The following is a 19,437-nucleotide window of genomic DNA, read 5'->3' on the forward strand; positions in this document are numbered from 1 at the left end:
GAAGTTTCAATAACTCATACCAAGTTCTCAACACTTTTTTTAAGTACGGCCACTAGGGATGACCAAATTTATTAAATAAGAAATATTTTAGATAAGCATCCACAGCAATTTGTGCTGGGACTCATGCTGCTCAACATATTTGCAAGTGACCTGAAAACAGGAGTGAACAATGGAACAAAAATCTGCTGATAATATTAACTAATGCAGGGGAGCAAAGAGAAGGTCTGACCGAGAGGAACTGCAGAAAGATTTATGAGATAAGCTGTTTGGACAGTAAAACAGAAAATGAAAGATCTACAGACAGCGTTAGATACAAGGGGGGAAAAAAGTCTTAACTTTCCATATAAAATAAAAAGGGCAAACCACCGCTAATAAAGGCATAATCTTGGGATTTCAATAAACAGTTCCTGATGGCTACTAAACATCGACCTAACAGAATGTTAGGGATTATTAAGCAGAGCACAAAAAACTTTCTGAAGTAACAGTATAAATCTAACCTACATTTCTACCTTGCATTTTGCAGGCAGTCCATGTGCACTCTCTCCCACTAAAAAAAGGATCCAGGACTGAAACACTGCCTTGGCAGGTTGTCAAGGATGCCAACTGGCATCTGTACAAGGGATGCTCAAGTAATCCAAGGACTCCTCCTTTTGGAAGAGAGCTAACTGAAGATTTAGTGGGAAGGCAACAGAGATAATGACTGAAGTCCATCATGTCAGGAGTAGCTTCAAGTTGCACAAGAAACAAGGTAGGGTTTATCTAGTGAAGGTAGAAAATACCATGTTTCAATTCAAGCAAAGAATGTGGTACTGGACAGAGCTGAGGAAATCCTGCCAGCTGGGTGCCGAGCATGCAAGGAGCCTACAAGTGTTTAAAGAGAGAGTGTAAGAGTTCATGACGAGGAGTCCATCGAGGCATTGGGGGTCACTAATATAGAGACAGCAATTCTGGTCCAGGAAGCCTGAGCAGAATTCCTGATTTCTTGTTATCCAGGTTCAGTGATTTAAAAACATCAACCCTTTTTAGCTCCAGTTTAGCATCATACTAAATCACAAGTAAAACCATTAAATAGTTCACTATATTGGACTACATTCACTAACAATGACCTGCGTGCAGAAATATTCCCAGGTGAAATACTGACAACAGAAACAGTTCACCAAATGGCTACTTGGTGCATGTCACAAAAGAACAGGAGACAGTATGAACACTGGACAGCATTTTAACTACATCTTTATGTTGTATTACACGTGTATTTATTCAGCATCCGAGAGAAATACTCATTCCAAAAGTACATATACATTTGTATGACCTAAAAATCTCAACCTAACCCCATTTTTCTGAATAGGAAATGGAGTGAACCATTCCTTCTAGATACAGTATTCTTCATGTGCACAACATGTCAGTCATTAGTACTTGTCCGTCAATGGGCTACAGATAAATAAGGTTCACACTCACCTAAATATGGAATTGTAGGAACCATTTTTAAGCTTCTGATGTACTCTCGTGTCCTCTTGTAATTATCTTCCTTAGACAGTAAGTAGTCCAACTTCTCAAAGGTGGTCTTGTCTTTACGATTCAGAAGCTACAGAGAACATGTAGATCATAAAATTTTAAAAGACAAATCCCCACAAAGCCAACAACAATCAATAGCTTGCTGAATCACACAAAGAAAAGCATAGTAAATTTAAGACTAAATTCATTATCATCACTCAAACCAGCATAATGTTTGAAAATGTGCTACCTGTTAAGAAAAAAAGAAGCAATTCAGCACAAGTCTTAAGCTATGAACAAATATGACCATTATTTCTGAATACTTTGTCAAGGATTCCCATATCACTACATCAGTTTTGAATAAGGTCAGCAATATTACATTTTTGGAGAAAAAGTGTTTATTATACAGTCACCAGTGTTCTCATAATTCATCAGAACTGCTAAAATCCTCTAAATTTAAAAGTACAAACGACAATGGAAAATGCTCTAAATAAATGTAAATTGTGCCATTTCAACAGTGTCTTATTAGAAGTCAAGTTTTAGAAGAAAGTATAAAGAAAGTAAACCATTTTGATATTAAATCTACATTTTCTATTGCTAGACTTACTACAGAAAACCAGAAAAACATATAGTAATGCAAAAATCCTAGTGACAGAAGACTGAAAAGTAAACATGAAATAGGCAACTGTAGCTATAAAAACACATTCCCTGTTTCAGCTGGTTTAAGAAACCCCAGCAATATTTTTAAGATGGTTTCAGAAGCCAGTTGAGTCAGAGTGAGTGGAGAATTATGGCACTATACACTGGCTTCTTGCATGTGTCCTTTCTGATAGTAGACAGCTGCTCCATAGCACATTCCTTCATAAACTCTTCCTCTGGAAAATTCCAGTTCTTGTACTACTTGTTTTCTTTAAATCAGCACTGAGAATTCCTTGAGGCCCCGACTCTGCAACATATTTTATTTTTGAACTACTGTGCCTACAAAGAGCCTCACACCTCTTTAGGTCTAAGTCAAATCAGTCACACACTTGATGGGAGCAAATTTCCCTGTGTATCTTCCAACAGAAAGGACAACAGTCAAGGCAACACTTACAGCCCAGGTTTTGGTCAGCCTGAAGATGGGTGCGCTTTGCAGTGCTGACACCACAGACATCAGAGAATGAAGGTTATTCAGTTCTAGAAGCTTCTGAAAAAAGAGAATAATAGCTTTTAGCACATCGAAAAGGGACACAAAATTAATTAATCTCAAAGTTGCATTAATAAACCATGGTTTTTTTCATTAATAAAATATAACATTTCCATCAATGATTACAGACAACAATATTATCCAACGCTGTCATGTGCAAAATTCTTAAGACCACTTGAAAAGTTGCCAATTTTCCAAATATATCCATTGATACAACAGGCATTTCAGTTGTGAGAATATAAACTGTATTTGACTTGAATTTGTTATTTTCTAAGGCTGTTCCTCCAGGAACAGAAAATAGGAAAAAATCATTTGACATATGGTTCTTGCAAATTGGTATAACTGGAGAAATTAAAATTTAATCAAGCCAAAAACATCCACCAAAGATGCTGACGACCCTCTCAGAATTAAAACAATGCTTGATTCTGTAATCTGTTTCACAGGAAAAATTCACCTCACTTCAATGTATTTTATATTTACTCTGTGTTGACAATTACTCAAAACATGTTGGTCTCCAGTAGACAATACTTGGGAATAAAGCTGTCTCAAATGATAATGCTTGCTACAACATAGTTCCAGTAAAATAAAAAAATGAGAATTGCTGTCATGGAGCTTCTTTGTAAATCTTAAAAAGAAGCTGGGTTCATCCTTGAGTGATCCACTTATTCATTGCCCAGAAGCATTTGAGGAAGATCTGGACTTTATTGAGGGAAAAGAAGGAAAGGGAAAAAAGCAAAGAGAAAAAAAGAGGGCAGTGTTCCCCTTTTTGCAGGAGAAAAATCCCCCAAGCAAACACTGTAACTCTTATTTCTAAGAACAACCCAGGACCTCCAGGTTGACCATCGTCCTAGTACTTGGACTACGCATTTGTACCAGGAACTCACGCAGACAAATTTTCTTCTATAAGCACAAAAATACTAAGTAAACTGATTGGAAATATTCACAATACAAAAAAGTTTTGTATAAAACTTTTTATAAAACTTCAAGAGTAAAATGTAGTGCTTGAAGTCACTACAGTAACAGAGCTTTATCAGCAGTACTTTATACCAGCAAGTACACGTTACAAGTAGGAATACAAGTCTCAAAACAGCTGCTTTGGAAGCGAGAAATTTCTTTTCATAAAACTTTGAAAATGGTGGGAGACAAAAACCAGAACAGTTTACAACCACATTTGACATTAGCAACAAACAGTTGACCATCAACAAGCCAAACCACTTTTAAACTTGGAAGGCAGAGGTCCAAGGTGAGTCACACTGAACTGGGTAGTTTCATCTAATCAAGTAGAAAAGAACAGTTGTCACACCCTTATCCTATTCAAGTGGTACAACGTAGCAAACATACCAAAACAGAACATTACCCTCTGCAATCCAAGAATGGTTCACAGGGGTAGTGCAGAAACAAACAAAAAGCAATTAAGAGTTTGAACGATAGTATAAGAATGTTGCACTTACTTTAGCTATTTTCACAAAATGGCTCAATATTTCTGCCCTTATTTTTAAGGTCTGTGCTGTTAATATTTCTCGTACAACCCAAAAACTGACCTATAAAGTAAACACATATAAATTTATTTACAAAAAAATGGACTTTATTAGATGAAATATTTGCAAACTTTCAAGATGCTCCAGTGAGAAAACAGGGTAAGGAAAGAAAAGAGTTCTTATCCCATGAATTCTCATCTGTATCATTGCAACTGCCCCAAAGTTTTACCACTGGGTATAAGAGGAAGGTAGAGAAGTGAGGCAACACCAAGATAACTGAAAGAACAAGTGAAACACAGAAACAAAGGAACAGAATTGCTAATGTTATACCATGACACAATAGCAAAATACATTAGGAACAAATGGTCTAGAGGAAAAACATGAAAATGTGGACAAAGCAACTGAAAACATGAACTGTCATTTAAAAATCTTAATCCTCATTTGGAAAGATAGTCTTAATTCACAAGAATAGTTGTGTTCAGACTCAAAGACAACTGCCAAACAGTACCTGTTCATGACAGTAATCAAATTATTTACCTGGTTAAACCTCCTAGTAAAGGCAACAATATTTGGAGCGAGGATATGTTTTTCTTTCTTATTCCATCCACAGCTGGCTAGTTCCTAGGAAACACATTTAAAAATTGCCTTAAAAAACAGAAATGAGTCCTCCTTAACATCAGTTCTAAATCATTCTTCTTTTCTTAGAACCACAAATTCAGTTTCAATCAAAATATTGTTCAACTTTCCAAATGTGTACTACTAACTTTGGAGGCCTTTACATGAAAAGGCAGAGTCAGCCAAAGAGAATTCTAGCTCTGAAAAGCACTTCACACATGATGATAAACGGAACATACACTAGAGATCCAGAGGTCTGCATGTGCCTGTGTGAGCATCAGGAAAAGCACTTCCAGTTCCAAACATATGTTGAATCCCAATCTCCAGCACTTAAACGTTTTGCACATAAAAACACCAATTTACATCCGACAAGACACAGATTCTACACATGATCAGTCCATGTCTGGTCTTATGAGACTGGAAATTGTATGGTTATGTAGAAAAAGAATCTGAGACACTCTATGAGGGACAGCAAAATCTATTTTCAGAGGTCAGTAACCTAAGGATATTAAGCAGTTGCCAGAGGGCTAGTAAGCAACAATGGAAAATCCTGTGCATGGTAAAATCACTTGATGAGGTTTCAAATTTGGACTGGATAGGAAGGTTGATAAATGATCCCACATACCCCTCCTGAATTTTTTTTATACTGCTGAAATATATTGTGTTCTAGAAGCACACTTCATCCCTTTTTTTTGTATGGAAGAATGCTGGCAGTTTCCTCAATGCACGCAGTCACAAGAAACTTTCCCATCAAGTGTGCAAGAAAACCCTGAAATTTGTGGAGATTGCAAACTTCAGGACTTGGAAAAAACTCTAAATAAAGTGACACAGAAATCGAGAATGTATGGGTAGTTATTTCTGCTGGAGGACAAAGAATTGTTAACCAGACATCCTCCTACTGAACTTTGCACAGTAACGTGCAGATGTGTTTTTTAGTAATAGCTGTCAAAAAGCAGGATAAAACCCCAGAAAGTGCCAGGTTTAAAGGATGTTTGTGTGTTTGAGATAAGACTTGGCAACTAGAACTCTAAAATCTTAAGTATTTCCATCTATGCATAGGCCCATGTTAAAAGAATAAAACCGTAAGTTTCAACCAGAAAATGTTAACCTTCTTAGTCTAATAATTTACCTAATAACAAAATGGAGGTTGGTGACAAATACACAAACTATTTCTTGCTTTAAAACCTAGTCCCACAGTTAGCAGAATTTCAGGATAGAAGCAGTTGTTTATTTTTGGCAAACAAATAATATTGGTAATTCCAATAAAGTGAAAGTCAGAAAGCACAATTAAAAAACTAACAGTTTATGGCAACTGCTACTTATTCACAAATCTGAATTCTAGAAGGAGCTGAAAATACGTTAGTTTTTTTCTGATAACTCCTCACTAAGTTACATCTATCTGCCAGAGTAGCATTTCAGGAAATTTCATTTCCAAAAGTCAAAACGAAGCAATGGCAAAGGAAAAGAAGAACAGCAAATTGGTATTTTGTTTTGCTATAAAATTATATGGCAAAGATGTTTCATAGCAACTAAAGCAAATGGAAAATTCACTTTAAATATCAGTATCTATAGTTTTGTATTTTATTTTTTTTGTTCATTCATCGCCTCAGAGTATGACACTGGCTCTACTTTTGGCGGAGGTAGTTACAACAAAAAAATCCATCTGTTTTATTTTAACTGATATTTTTCTTAACAAAATTTCTTCACAAAAAAGTATCTATGTATCAGTTTGTAAATATTGGTAGTTTTGTGTTAGCAGATTTTTCTATGGGTACTGATGGTTTCTTATCACATTGTTCATTTGCCATTTTTTTCCCTGCAGGAAAGAAGTCTCCCCAGCTGCCTGGAGAATACATGTAATTTCAGAAGCATGCAAATGTTTTCAGCAACAAAACTGTCTTGGTGTTTTTTCAGGGGGAAGGACAAAAAAAAAGATTAATCTATCTGACAGGAAGGACAGACATCAGATAGACAAATTTTTATTTTCTTTCCTATACTTTCTCAAAATAGAGGGCTGGTAATCTCTCTGAACGACGGTAAATATAGGACAACTTGTTTTGTTGGTGATCAAATTAGATGGATTGAGCTTCTACTAAGAACCTTCTAGACTTGACTGCCACTACTGATGTTGTCAGAAATTCAGTTCCACTGACAGAAGGGAGGGGTGGAGTTGTCCTTTATATATTCATGATATTCCACCTAAGGAAGACAAGAAACCATAATGGATCTAAGGACATGTTCTTATACTGAAGCACCTGAAGGAGGAATTGTGTGATTTTTGTACCTTCTGCAGTAAATATATTTATTTAATCAAAATACTGAGATGACATTTTTATGCAATTTTATCATATTCTGATAACTACCTTTATTCATTTCTGAAGTTCTTATTTCTAATTTTCAAATGCCTATGTTAACTTTCATCGCTTTTCCTCAACAGGCCTCAAGTTGCTTTCTTAAAACATTAAAAACTTAAAGGACACTAACACATTAACTTTTAAGGGCTTGGGCTGATTTACTCCCTCAGAATTGAATCTTAAACATGACTGTACAAATTAAAAAGCTTACCAAGTGGCTGATTCAGCCTAAAATACAGGTTATGGCCAGAGGCACGAGTCAAACTCTGAAATCAGATGTGCATTGAAAAACAGCACCAGAAGGGAGAGTAAAGAATTTTTACGTTTGATAAATTTATCCTGAATAAACACTCAACACAAAGCAGGACAGGAAGGCTTCCAGAAGACAGTCATCTCCTTTGGCAACAAGCAACAAATCAAAGTAACTCAGACTGGGTTACAGATTCACAGTGCTAACAAGCAATAAGCCTAGAAGAATATTAGTGCAGTGCAAGACGGTGAGCATTTTTGAATAAAAAAGCATTATTTAAATGGTTACATTTCCTCAGGCAGTGATTTCCAAAGATGTAAGAAGATGGTTTAAGAAAACCTACCTCAGGCTGTATAGCTTTAAATACTGGCATATCCATCAACGTTATCTGACTCTGAAATAAAGACAGAATTTTAAATCATGTAATATGAAGAGCTAACAATGACATATTTCCATCTGCCCTTCAATAACTATGAACTATGAACTATGTTCCTCACAGACCAGAACTGACCACCTGAGTTTGGCCCCCTTGCTTCAGGTTGATACACAAGCAGAAACACCCCATCCTGAGAGGCACCATGTTACACTCTGGTTGTCCCCCGCTGAAGAATTTCAGTACCTGTGCCAGTCTAAGGGGACAAACCTGTGCTTGAGAGTCTTCCTCTTATGTAATAAAGAGTCTGGACAGTAACGGCAGGAAGAATTATTTCACACAGAGAACAGCATACATTTGACATTCACTGGGCTGAAAGGCAATAAATTATTATGTGTTAATTAGTTATGACTGGAACAGGCTTTAAGGGAATCATACAGAGATTTTCAGTCCCAAAGACACACAGTTAGATTTCTGGTTTCTCTGCAGGTTGGTAGGGTCTTTGTTTTGCTCATGGCTACAGCTGGCAAATGGGACTGGAGAGAAAAAAGCAGCTTACAGAAGTTTGGAATTGAGAGTTAGAAACTATGTTACAATGGTATAAGGGGGTGTGGCTACATACAGGTATGTTTTTAAAGTGTAGCACTAAATCAAGACCCTCATCAACAAGCTTCCATCTCAAACCAACAGCAGCTGGAAGAGAAAACTGATGAGCCTGAAGTTACGAGCAACCTTACCTTGACTCGATCATTTTATAGATACATTTCCAGGTTAACCACAAATGTAGGACTACACTCTATGTTCTGGGCTGCCTTTGGACTTAATATTCATACTGTGATGAAATCAGACATATCTATTTTCATATAATTTTACAGTCCTGTCTAAGTGTGGCTCTTAATTTCTGAAGGCAGTCCATGGCCATGAATCATCTGAACTTGGACGAACAGGAACGATTTTTAACTGAGTTGATGCAGATTTGCCATCGAAGTATTTTTATAATTTTACCTAACAACAGCTCTCATCTGTGTAGTGTGTATTAGTGTTCAAAAAGACCCACACAAATCTGTTCCAAAGCGACAAACTTACAGGAATAAGGTAGGCCTATCTCCAAGACTTTTTTTTGGCAAACAGGTATTATAGGAACTTTTGCCAAATAACAAAACATCATTTTGATGCTTAGAATGTTAATGAAAACATTCAACTATGTACTGTACTATGTGCAGTAGCTTTTATCCTCACTCCTTCCTGCTCTCAAGCAAGTTAACATGTAAATTAAAAACAAGGGGCAAGGGACAAGAATTGCACTGAATGTTTGCCAAAACTGCAGTTCTATTTTCGGTTTAGCATTGAAAAACTGGTATTAAGGAATGCCAATTGTTTCCTCTCTACAAGCTTCTTCTTTGCTTGTAAGAAACTGATTTTTCTGAGAAACTAATGTTTCAGCAGAAAAGATGAGTATTTGTGGTTTCAGTTAAAAAAAAACTGAACCAGACTGTGTTTAGTGGGCGTGGTGGTATTAGGTCAAAGGTTGGACTTGATGATCTTGCAGGTCTTTTCCAACCTTTAGGATTCTATGATTCTATATGTAACATCTTTAAACCTATGCTAGGATTTTTAAAACACTAGTAAAAATTCAAATGGCTTCACACAGGAAAACAAATATGCTGTGTCAGGTCAGTACCAAGTAATTAAATGCCAAGACATGTTTATTTTGTTGAAGTTGATATAATCAGAAATTTGCTTTCAAGAACACTGGAAGTTCATTTAAAAATATTTTTTTTTAAGCAGAAAGGTTTTATAGATTTTTTTTTGTACCCTGCAAGCCTTGAATGTTATACAAGCTTAAATGCAAAAATAACATTTCTACTTACAGCAAACTCCTCAGGAGTTACTTTCAACACATCAAATACAACTGCATCGTAGCTTTTATTGGCATAATCTGAACTTCGCCCTTCCAGAGAATCTGAGCTGCTACTACCCTACAAAGAAAAAACAGTAGGCTTATCTGCAGAATGATGAATTGCATCTCAAATTCAGAAAATAAATATGTGTAAAAATACTAAGTAATGACAACAAAATGTATGAAATTCAAAAAGTTTCAGACACCGAATTATAAAATTTAGTTTAGCACTGTTCACTAATGTTTCTGACTTTCTTCTGCAGACTTTAGTGACATACAATTTTAGCTCTACAAAATTTCCAGCTTTAGTAAACCACTTTTAAAATCATGAACTAAATAAAAGAGCTTAATATTTAAATTAAATACGCAACGTAAAGAGTGGGTAGATCCAAGTCAAGCTGCTCTATCCGTAACATTATAAACAAGGGAAAAATTGACACATCCTGAAATTTAACTGGGAAACTACTGATCAGGAAGCCTGACATTTGTGCTGGTCAAACCCAAGAAGAGAATAAAGGGGCATTAGCAGAAAGGCAGATAGGTGGCTCTATCGTGAAAGTGCGAAGTCAGCATTCAGACAGAGCAGCACTGCCTCAGTATCGACAGATGTGGGGGTAAAGGATCAACATTAATACAGTCTTGTTAGACTTCCAAAGATTTTTCACGTGGTTCGTCACTCCAAAGCCACTAAGCCCTAGCATAGACTGTCCTTGCAATGATAAAAAATTAGTTAGAAGACAGTTGTTACAAGAACCAGAAATATGTTAATCAGCAGAGAATTATGCATAGATAAGTGATGTTTATTATATATTCAACAACCTGGAAAACAGTGTAGACTTGTTGCAGACTATGGATTTTCATTCTATTTATTTAAATGTGGAAAAAAAATCCCAAAACTGGCAATGAAAAACTGAAAAGGGCCTTCACAAGATTTGACTAAGTCTGGAAAAGGAAAAGAAAAAATATATAATGCATTATGAATATGCTCCTTTATAAATCCATGGTGCACTCAACTCTGGAATACATATGCAGTATAAGTCTGGAAAAAAGTACCACCAATCCCACATTTAAAATGTGTGCTTTACTGGGCAAGCTTTACTGTAGCTGATTTATAATATTTCATCATAATATTAGATGAAAGTGAAAAACCAGAACAGCTCAGTGGGGCAGTAATTCCCAAGCAGTGCTCCCTTGCCTCTCATGGAGCTGTGTGCTGCAGCTCAACACAGAATGAGGCAGTTTCTGGAAGCAGCACAAAAAAGCTGCATGGTCTGCAAAGGATACAAAAGGTTAACGTGAACAAAATCTTAGAGCACTTTTTTATTAGCAGACTAGTAAATTGAAAAAAAAAAAAAGAAGAAAAAATGCAATTGGATATTTCTGGCTCAATTTTGATGGTACATTACATTGCTCTAAGTTACAAAATAACAGGTCAAAAATGCTATTTAAAACTAATCAAAATGAGAAATCATCATCAACAACGACAAAAAAAGTGTCTGTGAACACTAAGAACCACGGAGCATTCTAAAATTACACTGCTGTCATGCCAGTCCTTTGCCTTATGAACAGTGTGGCATTTGACTGGCAGTGGAAAGGGCTTCTGCGAAAGCTGAAAAAAGCCAAAATTTCCATTTTGCTATAGGAGCTAATAAAATCCAAGGAACTGTACCTCTGGAGTGGCAGAGGTGACCATCACATTGGCCATGAAGTCATTCCTTTTATACATGCTCTCCCCAAGGCACAGGAAGTTTCAGCTCAGCCAGCACTGGTTGAAAACAGAAAACAGAAATTCCTGCAAAGCAAATGTATTTGGGGAAATAAATAAAATTTATAAAAACACCACAACACACACGCACAAAAATAACCCATCCATAAAGGAGATTTCATTTTTCTTTCTCAGAGCAAAGAACTTATGAAACAAGATTATCTCAGGAGACAGATTCTCTTTTCTTTTCCAGGTACCAAACTGTAAATGAGTACAAGCAAATATCACTAAAGTCACGCCAAGTCCTTATCCCTACTTCCACTCAACTCAATAATTATGGGGAAAACAGAATATTATTTATCATTGATGCTAAATTAGGTTATACATGAAGTCCCTGCCAGGCAGTATGCATCCAGAAACTGTAGGCTACCAAGAACTGCTTACACAACTACCGAGTCAGATCAAGCTCTGGTTCTGTTTACACCGAGCAAACAAACAGCAGGGTGGTTTCATCATTCCCTAGGGCACACACAGACGAGTTCCATGGCCACCACTGCCACTGACTCCTGCACATGGACTCTGTCAGCAAAATCTGTAGTTGCCCTGCACATGGACTCTGTCAGCAAAATCTGTAGTTGCTCAAATATGCAACTAGGGATACTGCTGCATGTCCCTCTGCATCCTCGCTCCTTCCCACAACACTGATTACACCAACAGGAAAATGCTGGAAGCGCAAACAGCTGAGAATAAAAAGAACCTCTTATTTACCCTCTTTAGAAGGATGAGGTCTTCACTTCTCAACCCTACAAAAAACAATTCTCCCCACTGTCTCACATGAAACAAGGCAGTAATTGTGCTTCAAAGAATGCCAAAATCTCCTGTTAGACAAGTCAAGAAGCAACTTCCTTTATCTTGTGTCCTGATAAAATTAACTCATATTCTGAGTGCTAACAGACTGCAAAGTATTTCTAGGTCTGGAGTTGCTCCTGTTAATAGTCCTTAGAGATACTGAAGTGGAAAGCAATTTTGTAGATGTAATTTCTTTAATATGTGGCATTTACATCAGGGCCACAAAAATATACTTATGTCCTCCTTCCCTGTCTTTTTGACTAGGCTTTCCAGTGTATGGGGGCTCCAAAATGCTCCAAAAAGGGGAAGAAAAATCCCATATGTGAACTTGCATACTGCCTAAATTCAGTTTTACTCCAAATTTTAATGTTCATTATATCCAAATGAGACAGAAGTGCTCTAATATCTGAAACCAAAAGCACCAATGTACTTTTGCCTTTCAACATTCAGTACATACAATAAAGCTTGCAAGGCTAGAAACTTTCATTCTAGAAAGCATCGAAATAGATTTTTCCCCCTAAATGTCTCAAATATAACACAAGCATTAAAAATGCACTGCTTTTTCTTATGTGCAGAGGTTCCTCCAAGATCTACATCTATGAAAAAAATACTTCTATACACACCCATTTGCTTTGCTGCCTTGAGGAAAGTCAGAGAGAGCAATTATCCTTTTATGTCAAATCCACCTAGTCATTTGAAGTATTTCCACACCTGCTATCACAGAAAGTATCACTCTGCACACAGAGTAACACAGGAGCTAATACTAAGCCTACTGTAATAAGAAGCTGTCAGACAACATAAAGATATTAAAAACAATGCTCCCCCACACTTGCAATATTTCCCTCCAAAAAGATTTAAAAAATTTCTGAAATTCTGAAAATTATCAAAGATCCCATATGTTGGCAATAAAAAGTAAAAAGTTAGTGAAATGATATATAACTTCTTTTCATAGCTTTTAATTCTTACAATTTCTTTTAATTTGCTCAGGGTAATAATTAAAACTATGCATTACACAAACAGTGCTAAAAATCAAAACAAAGAAAACATCCTATCTGTTTGCACAGAGGGTTCACATGCACATTGCAGAAGATCTCATTCACAATCTGCCAGAAACAAAGTGGATAAATCAGGATGCAAACATACATACCACCAGAGGTTGTCTGTTCTTGGCCAACTTAACAAACCCATTTAGATATGTAGCGCACTCTGAAGCAAAACTGAAGACAGTGCAAGAACAACTAAACTGGAAAAAACCCAAAAACATCATCAAAATCAAGCACGGAAGTAATCCCTATAGCCATTATTTTACAGCATTTGTCAAATTTTGTTATCTATGCCACAGAAGTGACACTCTCTGAAAGCAAAAATGCAAATTTCACATTGCTGTTAGTAATATGCATGTAATGCAATTCAAGTGCCCGTAAGTTCATTCTCAGTACTAGTTACCCAACTCACAAGAAAGTCACTGAGACTCTTAAGCACAGATACCACCTCAGGCCAAAGAAGTCTCTATGGCCTAATTTCTGAATGCTAGCAGAGCAATCTGGGGAAGTTATTGACTGTTCACACTCCTCTCAGCAAATACAAGAAGAACCATGTCAGCAACCACTGATGATCGTTGTTCTTATTGATTTTCTCATTGGAGGAAACAATACTGAGCTAGACAGCCTTCTGATCAGCCCTAGTTCAGCCCTTCTGGACTCCACAATTAACTGGCTTAGTTGATTTCAAACCCCATTTACTTACTATTGTCATTAGTTGGTTATGGTTTTCCTAACAGCACTGAGTCATGAACTGAGAGCTGCAGCATCCTTTTAAGAAAAAATACTTCAGTATTCTACCAAAATATAACTGTTCTTTCTTAAGCTTAAATTAGTTGGACAACTGGTTCAGTGAACATAATTAAAGAGCACTGGGTCCCTGCCTGGGCATGGATAAATTTGGTTAGAATCAACGGAAGTTACCAGTTGGGTTTGCTTTTATTTTTTTTTAAAATAAATTTAGAGCAGAATAGAGTTCCAGTTGGTAGGGATGTACAATGATCATCTAGTCTTACTGCCTAACTGCTTCAGGGATGACCAAAAGCATGTTATTAAGGGCATCGCTAAAGGCTCTTCAACACTGACAGGCATGGAGCACCAACCACCTCTGTGGGAAGCCTGTTCCAGGGTGTGACCACTCTCTCAAGCACAGAAATGCTTACTGAGATTCAGTCTGAACCCCCCCGGTGCAGCTTTGAACCGTTCCCTTATGGCCTGTCCCTGGATCCCAGGCAGAAGAGATCAGCACCTCCCTCTCCACATCCCCTCTCAGGAAGCTGAGGAGAGCAATGAGGTTGCTACTCAAGCTCCTTTTCTCCAAACCAGACAATCATAAAGCCCTCTGCTGCTCCTCAGAGGATATGTCTTCCAGTATTTGGTATCAGGAAGATTAGCTGTCATCCATCAAGATGAGGGAATGAAGAATACCAAAAGCATCTGCCTTCTGCAAGACCAACAATGTACTACTGCATTTCATTGGCAGTGCCTAGCCTAAGGACACATTTACAACAGACCACATAGAGCTCATTTTCAGTTCTGAATTGTTTTTCATCATTGCATTCATTTTCCTCTTTCTTCACTCCTAAACTATTCCTCCAGATGTTCACCATTACAACCTTTCTTTCCTTGAGAGTACAAATGGCAATGTGCTAGCACAGCTACCATACTAAAAGAGGAAAAGGACTCTATCATGAAAACAGAATCAAACAATAACAGGGTTATATTTCTGCCTCTGTGCTTGCAATCAGCTGCTGATGTGAAACTTGTATCACCAGCTACATCATGTCCAGCTTCTGCCCAGAGGCTCTTGGGGCAGGCTGGGGAGAAGTCCAACCTTTTTGTTTTATTGGTAATAAAGACCAAAAGGCAATTAGCATCAGAGTACCTAAAACCACACACTGCTTGTTCTCCATACCCAGCTATTACACACCATTTCCCCCCTCACACTGTTTCTTTTGTTTAGTATCATCATTTTAATATTAAAAACAGAAAAAAAAGTAAATTCAAAAGGATTTCAAAATCTTCTGTCTGCCATCAGAGCCCTTTCACCACATAGGCTTCATGCACAAACACATCTGGGACTGGACAGTGGAGCTGTGTAAACCCTCATAATGCTTTATAGAAAAAAAGCTTTTTTAATTTCTAAAAGTCCTTTTGAAGTAATTCAACATTAGACCTTGATGGACATCTTGTACAACATGAAAAATGCCTGAATTTAGATAATAATTTTCTACTAACAGGTTATTAAGAAAAAAGCAATCAGGCTACAGAAGAGTAGTCATATAAATGTGATGTCTTTTTAAAGATCCTCCTAGGAAAACACTCTTGTGTACTTTCAGTATCCACTTCACCTGAAAGTCCCTAATATAGTTCATTATGCTTTAGGCAACAGTACCACCTATAGATAAAATACACCATGGACAATTTAGCATGCACATTTTTTCATACACATCCTTTTCTGAGAAACTTGTTACCATAGTTAATGATGAACAATGAAAATTTAAGGGAAATAAAATTCATAATTTAGTACATAAATCCCTATATTGGGGATAATGGAACATGAACACAAAGAGGGGGAAAGCACTTCTGCATGTCAAAGGAAACAAAGTGAAAAATATTTCTGTGTTAACAGTAACTACAAAAGCAATACATGTCCTCAAGAAAAAACAAATAATATATAATAAACCTCCCCCAAGTGAAGAACCCAATACCATCTTGATCCATATCAAGACAAGAGCTGCAGCACTCTCTCCAGCCAAGTCCTCCCTCAACAGTCACCACCCTTCATAAGTTGGCAAACTTGCATAGGTTAGAAGGCCAAGATATATGTTTAGGGAAGTTATACCTTAAGGTAATCTTCATGAAACAGTTACAGGAAAAGAAAATTATCTTAAGTTCTCTATCAGAAGAGAACTGACAGACAGTAATCTCTGCAATCTGGTATCAAATGCAAGTGAAAATATAGAAATATCCGTAACTTCAAATACAGTTGCATACTTACAGTGGAATAAGGCAGCTGTGCACTCAACCCATTTTGGTGCACACCTCCATTAGTCCTTTGCTGGGTCTAGTTCTGGCTATTCAGCAGGTTTATCTCTTGTTTAAAAGCATGACATTCCTGTAAATAACAGGAAACAGGATTACAGTGACATTTGCTTTACAACTCAGTTCTTCTCAAACTGGGCACTCCAGTGCATTCTAGTTTCACTGGTATGTGACAAACTCCCAAACAAAAGAAAATAATACATCACAGAGGGAAGAGTAACATATTATGAATTTCATAACTAAATATACCCCAAATATGTAACCCCCTCACTCTGTCAATCAACACAAGGTCCAAGCCAACATGGGCTGCACATTGGTTCTACTCACTTGTTTCAAGGTGCTTTATGAATGGTAAATGCTACTCATTCTCACATCATTTTCCTCAAGGCTTAACTAAACAAAGCAGAATGAACACAAACCCAAATACAGTAGTTCTGTAGCAAATAATGTTATAGCTCTACCATCAAACATGATCAGCAACAAATCTGTTGCTGTTCCGGTAACTTATTTTGCTAATGTTTAGGCACAGCTCTTCCCTTTTCTCCTCTTTTGCCTTACACCAACTTTCGTAACACCTGATGTTTAACAAAATTTTCCATCAAATGAGGAGAAAATAATCTCAAAGATAGCTACTTTCATACAGAAACTGACATGAAAATCCCATTAAAGCCTATGTTGCTTTGATAAAGCTAAAAATCACTGCAGATCACATGGGGTTACTACTCCCTCTACCACAGTCTCTATTTTCCTTCTATTGTTAGGGAGCCTCCACATCAGAAAAGTATATCTTCCAGACTTTAAATAGCTTATTTTGATGCTAGTCGGAATTGCAGGTATCTTTTGCTGGAAGAGCAGTATTCTCTTCACAAACCCAAAACTCATCTAGTAGGTACTCCCTGCATGAGCAAATGCTCATTAAAGAATTCATAAAATAATCAAAATGACAAGTTAAAAATGGGTTAGCATCCACTTCAGTATTTCAACCAAAATGATGGACATAATGCATGTTGTCCATCCTGCATGGTGTAGCATTTTAGTAAAGGACAAAGCCCATAATTAATGCCCACCTTAACTTTGAGATGACACCCTTTTACTAAAGTAAGGTACATAAACAGAAACATGAATAAAATAACTTGGTTTAAAAAGTTTTGCAATATATTTCTTCAAACTGGTGCTACGCCATACAGGATGGGCAACACACAAAAAACAAATAAGTGTGTGTAGTTCTATCCTTTACAGTCTTCCTGTCCTACTCACATACGAAAAATAACTATGAGGCATGGTCAACATAAGAAAAAAAACCTAACTTTAAAAACATCTGTTGGACATAAAAGGCTACAGATTGCTACATTCATATATAAGGTCTCTGAGGCAAAGAATATCTGTTCATATTTTAGAGAGACCAACACAGATTTCATTTTTTTCAATAATCATTAAGACAAGGGACTACATACGCTCTATTTTGTTGGGTTAAGAACAACAGGCCGCAGACAAAGGGCCTGATGCACTTCCACAATCGAGAACTTCAGCAACGGTTCCTTCTCCGCTACCTGCCAAAGCCCCAGACTGACCAAAGCCTCCAGGAGCCAGACCAAAAACTGCCTGAAGTGATCTGAAAACCGATCTCAGCCAACCAAGGCTCTCAACAGGACCTGCACAGTATCATCCACATGAGATACAAATAGTTTTCAAATTTATTCCTAAAGACCGCTGGAGGTGGCCAAGCCCAAGTGGTTTCCATCTGCTCCCCCCACACCCGTACCAAGGCTGTTTCCACTGTCCGCCAGCCTCGCACCGCGAAGCACCAGCCCCATGTGTCCGCATGGAGCACGCTGCGCTCACCGCACCGGGCCGGCCTCGGAGCCCCCGCCAGCGGGCAGCGCGGGCAGCGCGGGCAGCGCCGCACCGGAGCGTCATCGCCCGGCGGGTGGGGGTCCAGGGCCTGCCGAGAAAGGCCGCGGAGCACGGCGGGCGCCCGCGGAGTGGGAGGTGCCGCCCGGCCCTGCCAGAGCCCGGCGTCCTCCGCCCGTGCACCTGCCGCGCCCCGCAGGAGGCGGCCCGGGCCCGGCACGGCCGGCGGCGATAGGGCTGCGCCTCGCACCGCCCCTCGGGGGCCCGGCACCCGCCGGCCTCCTGCAAGCGGCGCCCCCGGAGAGTGGGCGCCCGGCCCGGCCCGGCCCGGCCCGGCCCCACAGAGCTGCGCCCGCAGCACACGCCCGAAGCGGGGACGGCGGGCGGGCGGGCGAGGGGCTGCGGCGGCCGGTCCCACCTGTCCTGCCGGGCACGCGGGGCTCGTCCGTGTCTCACCTGCTCGGGGCCAGCTGCCTCCAGCGTCGCCCACGAGCCCTCTCGGCGCAGGGACGGCACCGGGGCGAGAGCGGAAGGGAAGTGCCCTCAGCGCCGCACCCGCCAGCCCGGCCCTCGCCGGTGCCGGTACCGCTCCCGCCGCCGCCGAGGACGAGGCCCAGCCCGGCGGGGACCGCGGGGCGGGGCGGAGGCGCGCGGATTGACGCGCGCGCCAGCCAACTGCCGCCCCGCGCGGGAGCGCGCGCGCCAATGGGCGCGGGCGGGGCGGGAGCGCGCGAGCGCAGGTGCCGCTGCGCCGGCCTTGGCCACGCCCGCCCCGCCCGCGCTCCCGGGCGCCCTCTGGCGGCCTCGCCTGCGGCTTTCCGGGCCCGGGCGGGCCGCGGGGCCGGACCCCGCACAGCCCGACCCCGCACAGCCCGACCCCGCACAGCCCGACCCCGCACAGCCGGACCCAGCACAGCCCGACCCCGCACAGCCCGACCCCGCACAGCCCGACCCCGCACAGCCGGACCCCGCACAGCCCGGGTGTCCCGCGGACCGCCACGCCCGCACTCCCTCCCGCCTGAGTCCCAGCCCCTAGGGCAGGGGCAGAGAAGTGCCGTCCATCCGCTCCCCTCGCGGCAGCACCGGCTGTGCCTTGCCCTTCCCATCGACGAACCTCTGGGAACCCCCACACCGAACCCGGGCCCGGGTTCAGGTCCGGACGTTGACGCTCCAGGCCCCGGCAGTGAAATGACAGAATAGTATGTGTTTTCCCAAGGCCGTTAAACAGAGCTTTGTGGGCCTCTTGAAGATACTTTATTGATACTTGAAGATACGAGGCGAAAGAAAGGTGCGTTTTTCG

General features: G+C 39.9%; 1 protein-coding gene across 3 annotated transcripts in view; it reads right to left on the reverse strand.

Moving 5' to 3' along the window:
• The window catches only part of RALGPS1 (Ral GEF with PH domain and SH3 binding motif 1), a 78,052-nt gene extending 59,285 nt beyond the window's left edge, over positions 1 to 18,767 (reverse strand). Inside the window, exons 1-10 of one of the 3 annotated variants that reach the window (XM_032708012.1) lie at positions 18,594 to 18,767; positions 16,243 to 16,359; positions 13,349 to 13,444; positions 11,317 to 11,439; positions 9,619 to 9,726; positions 7,718 to 7,768; positions 4,693 to 4,776; positions 4,129 to 4,218; positions 2,585 to 2,677; positions 1,456 to 1,582 (exon numbers count right to left, since the gene is read on the reverse strand). In XM_032708012.1, coding sequence (XP_032563903.1) covers positions 1,456 to 1,582; positions 2,585 to 2,677; positions 4,129 to 4,218; positions 4,693 to 4,776; positions 7,718 to 7,768; positions 9,619 to 9,726; positions 11,317 to 11,373 — 610 coding nt within the window. In that variant the 5' untranslated portion in view covers positions 11,374 to 11,439; positions 13,349 to 13,444; positions 16,243 to 16,359; positions 18,594 to 18,767. Of the gene's footprint in view, positions 1 to 1,455; positions 1,583 to 2,584; positions 2,678 to 4,128; positions 4,219 to 4,692; positions 4,777 to 7,717; positions 7,769 to 8,017; positions 8,120 to 9,618; positions 9,729 to 11,316; positions 11,440 to 13,348; positions 13,445 to 16,242; positions 16,360 to 18,593 lie in introns of those variants that run through there. The other 2 variants (XM_032708013.1, XM_032708014.1) reach the window with 2 other exon arrangements.
• Between the last annotated feature and the right edge of the window lie 670 nt (positions 18,768 to 19,437).

This window comes from Chiroxiphia lanceolata, chromosome 21, assembly GCF_009829145.1.
Source record: "Chiroxiphia lanceolata isolate bChiLan1 chromosome 21, bChiLan1.pri, whole genome shotgun sequence".
Classification (NCBI taxonomy): domain Eukaryota; kingdom Metazoa; phylum Chordata; class Aves; order Passeriformes; family Pipridae; genus Chiroxiphia; species Chiroxiphia lanceolata.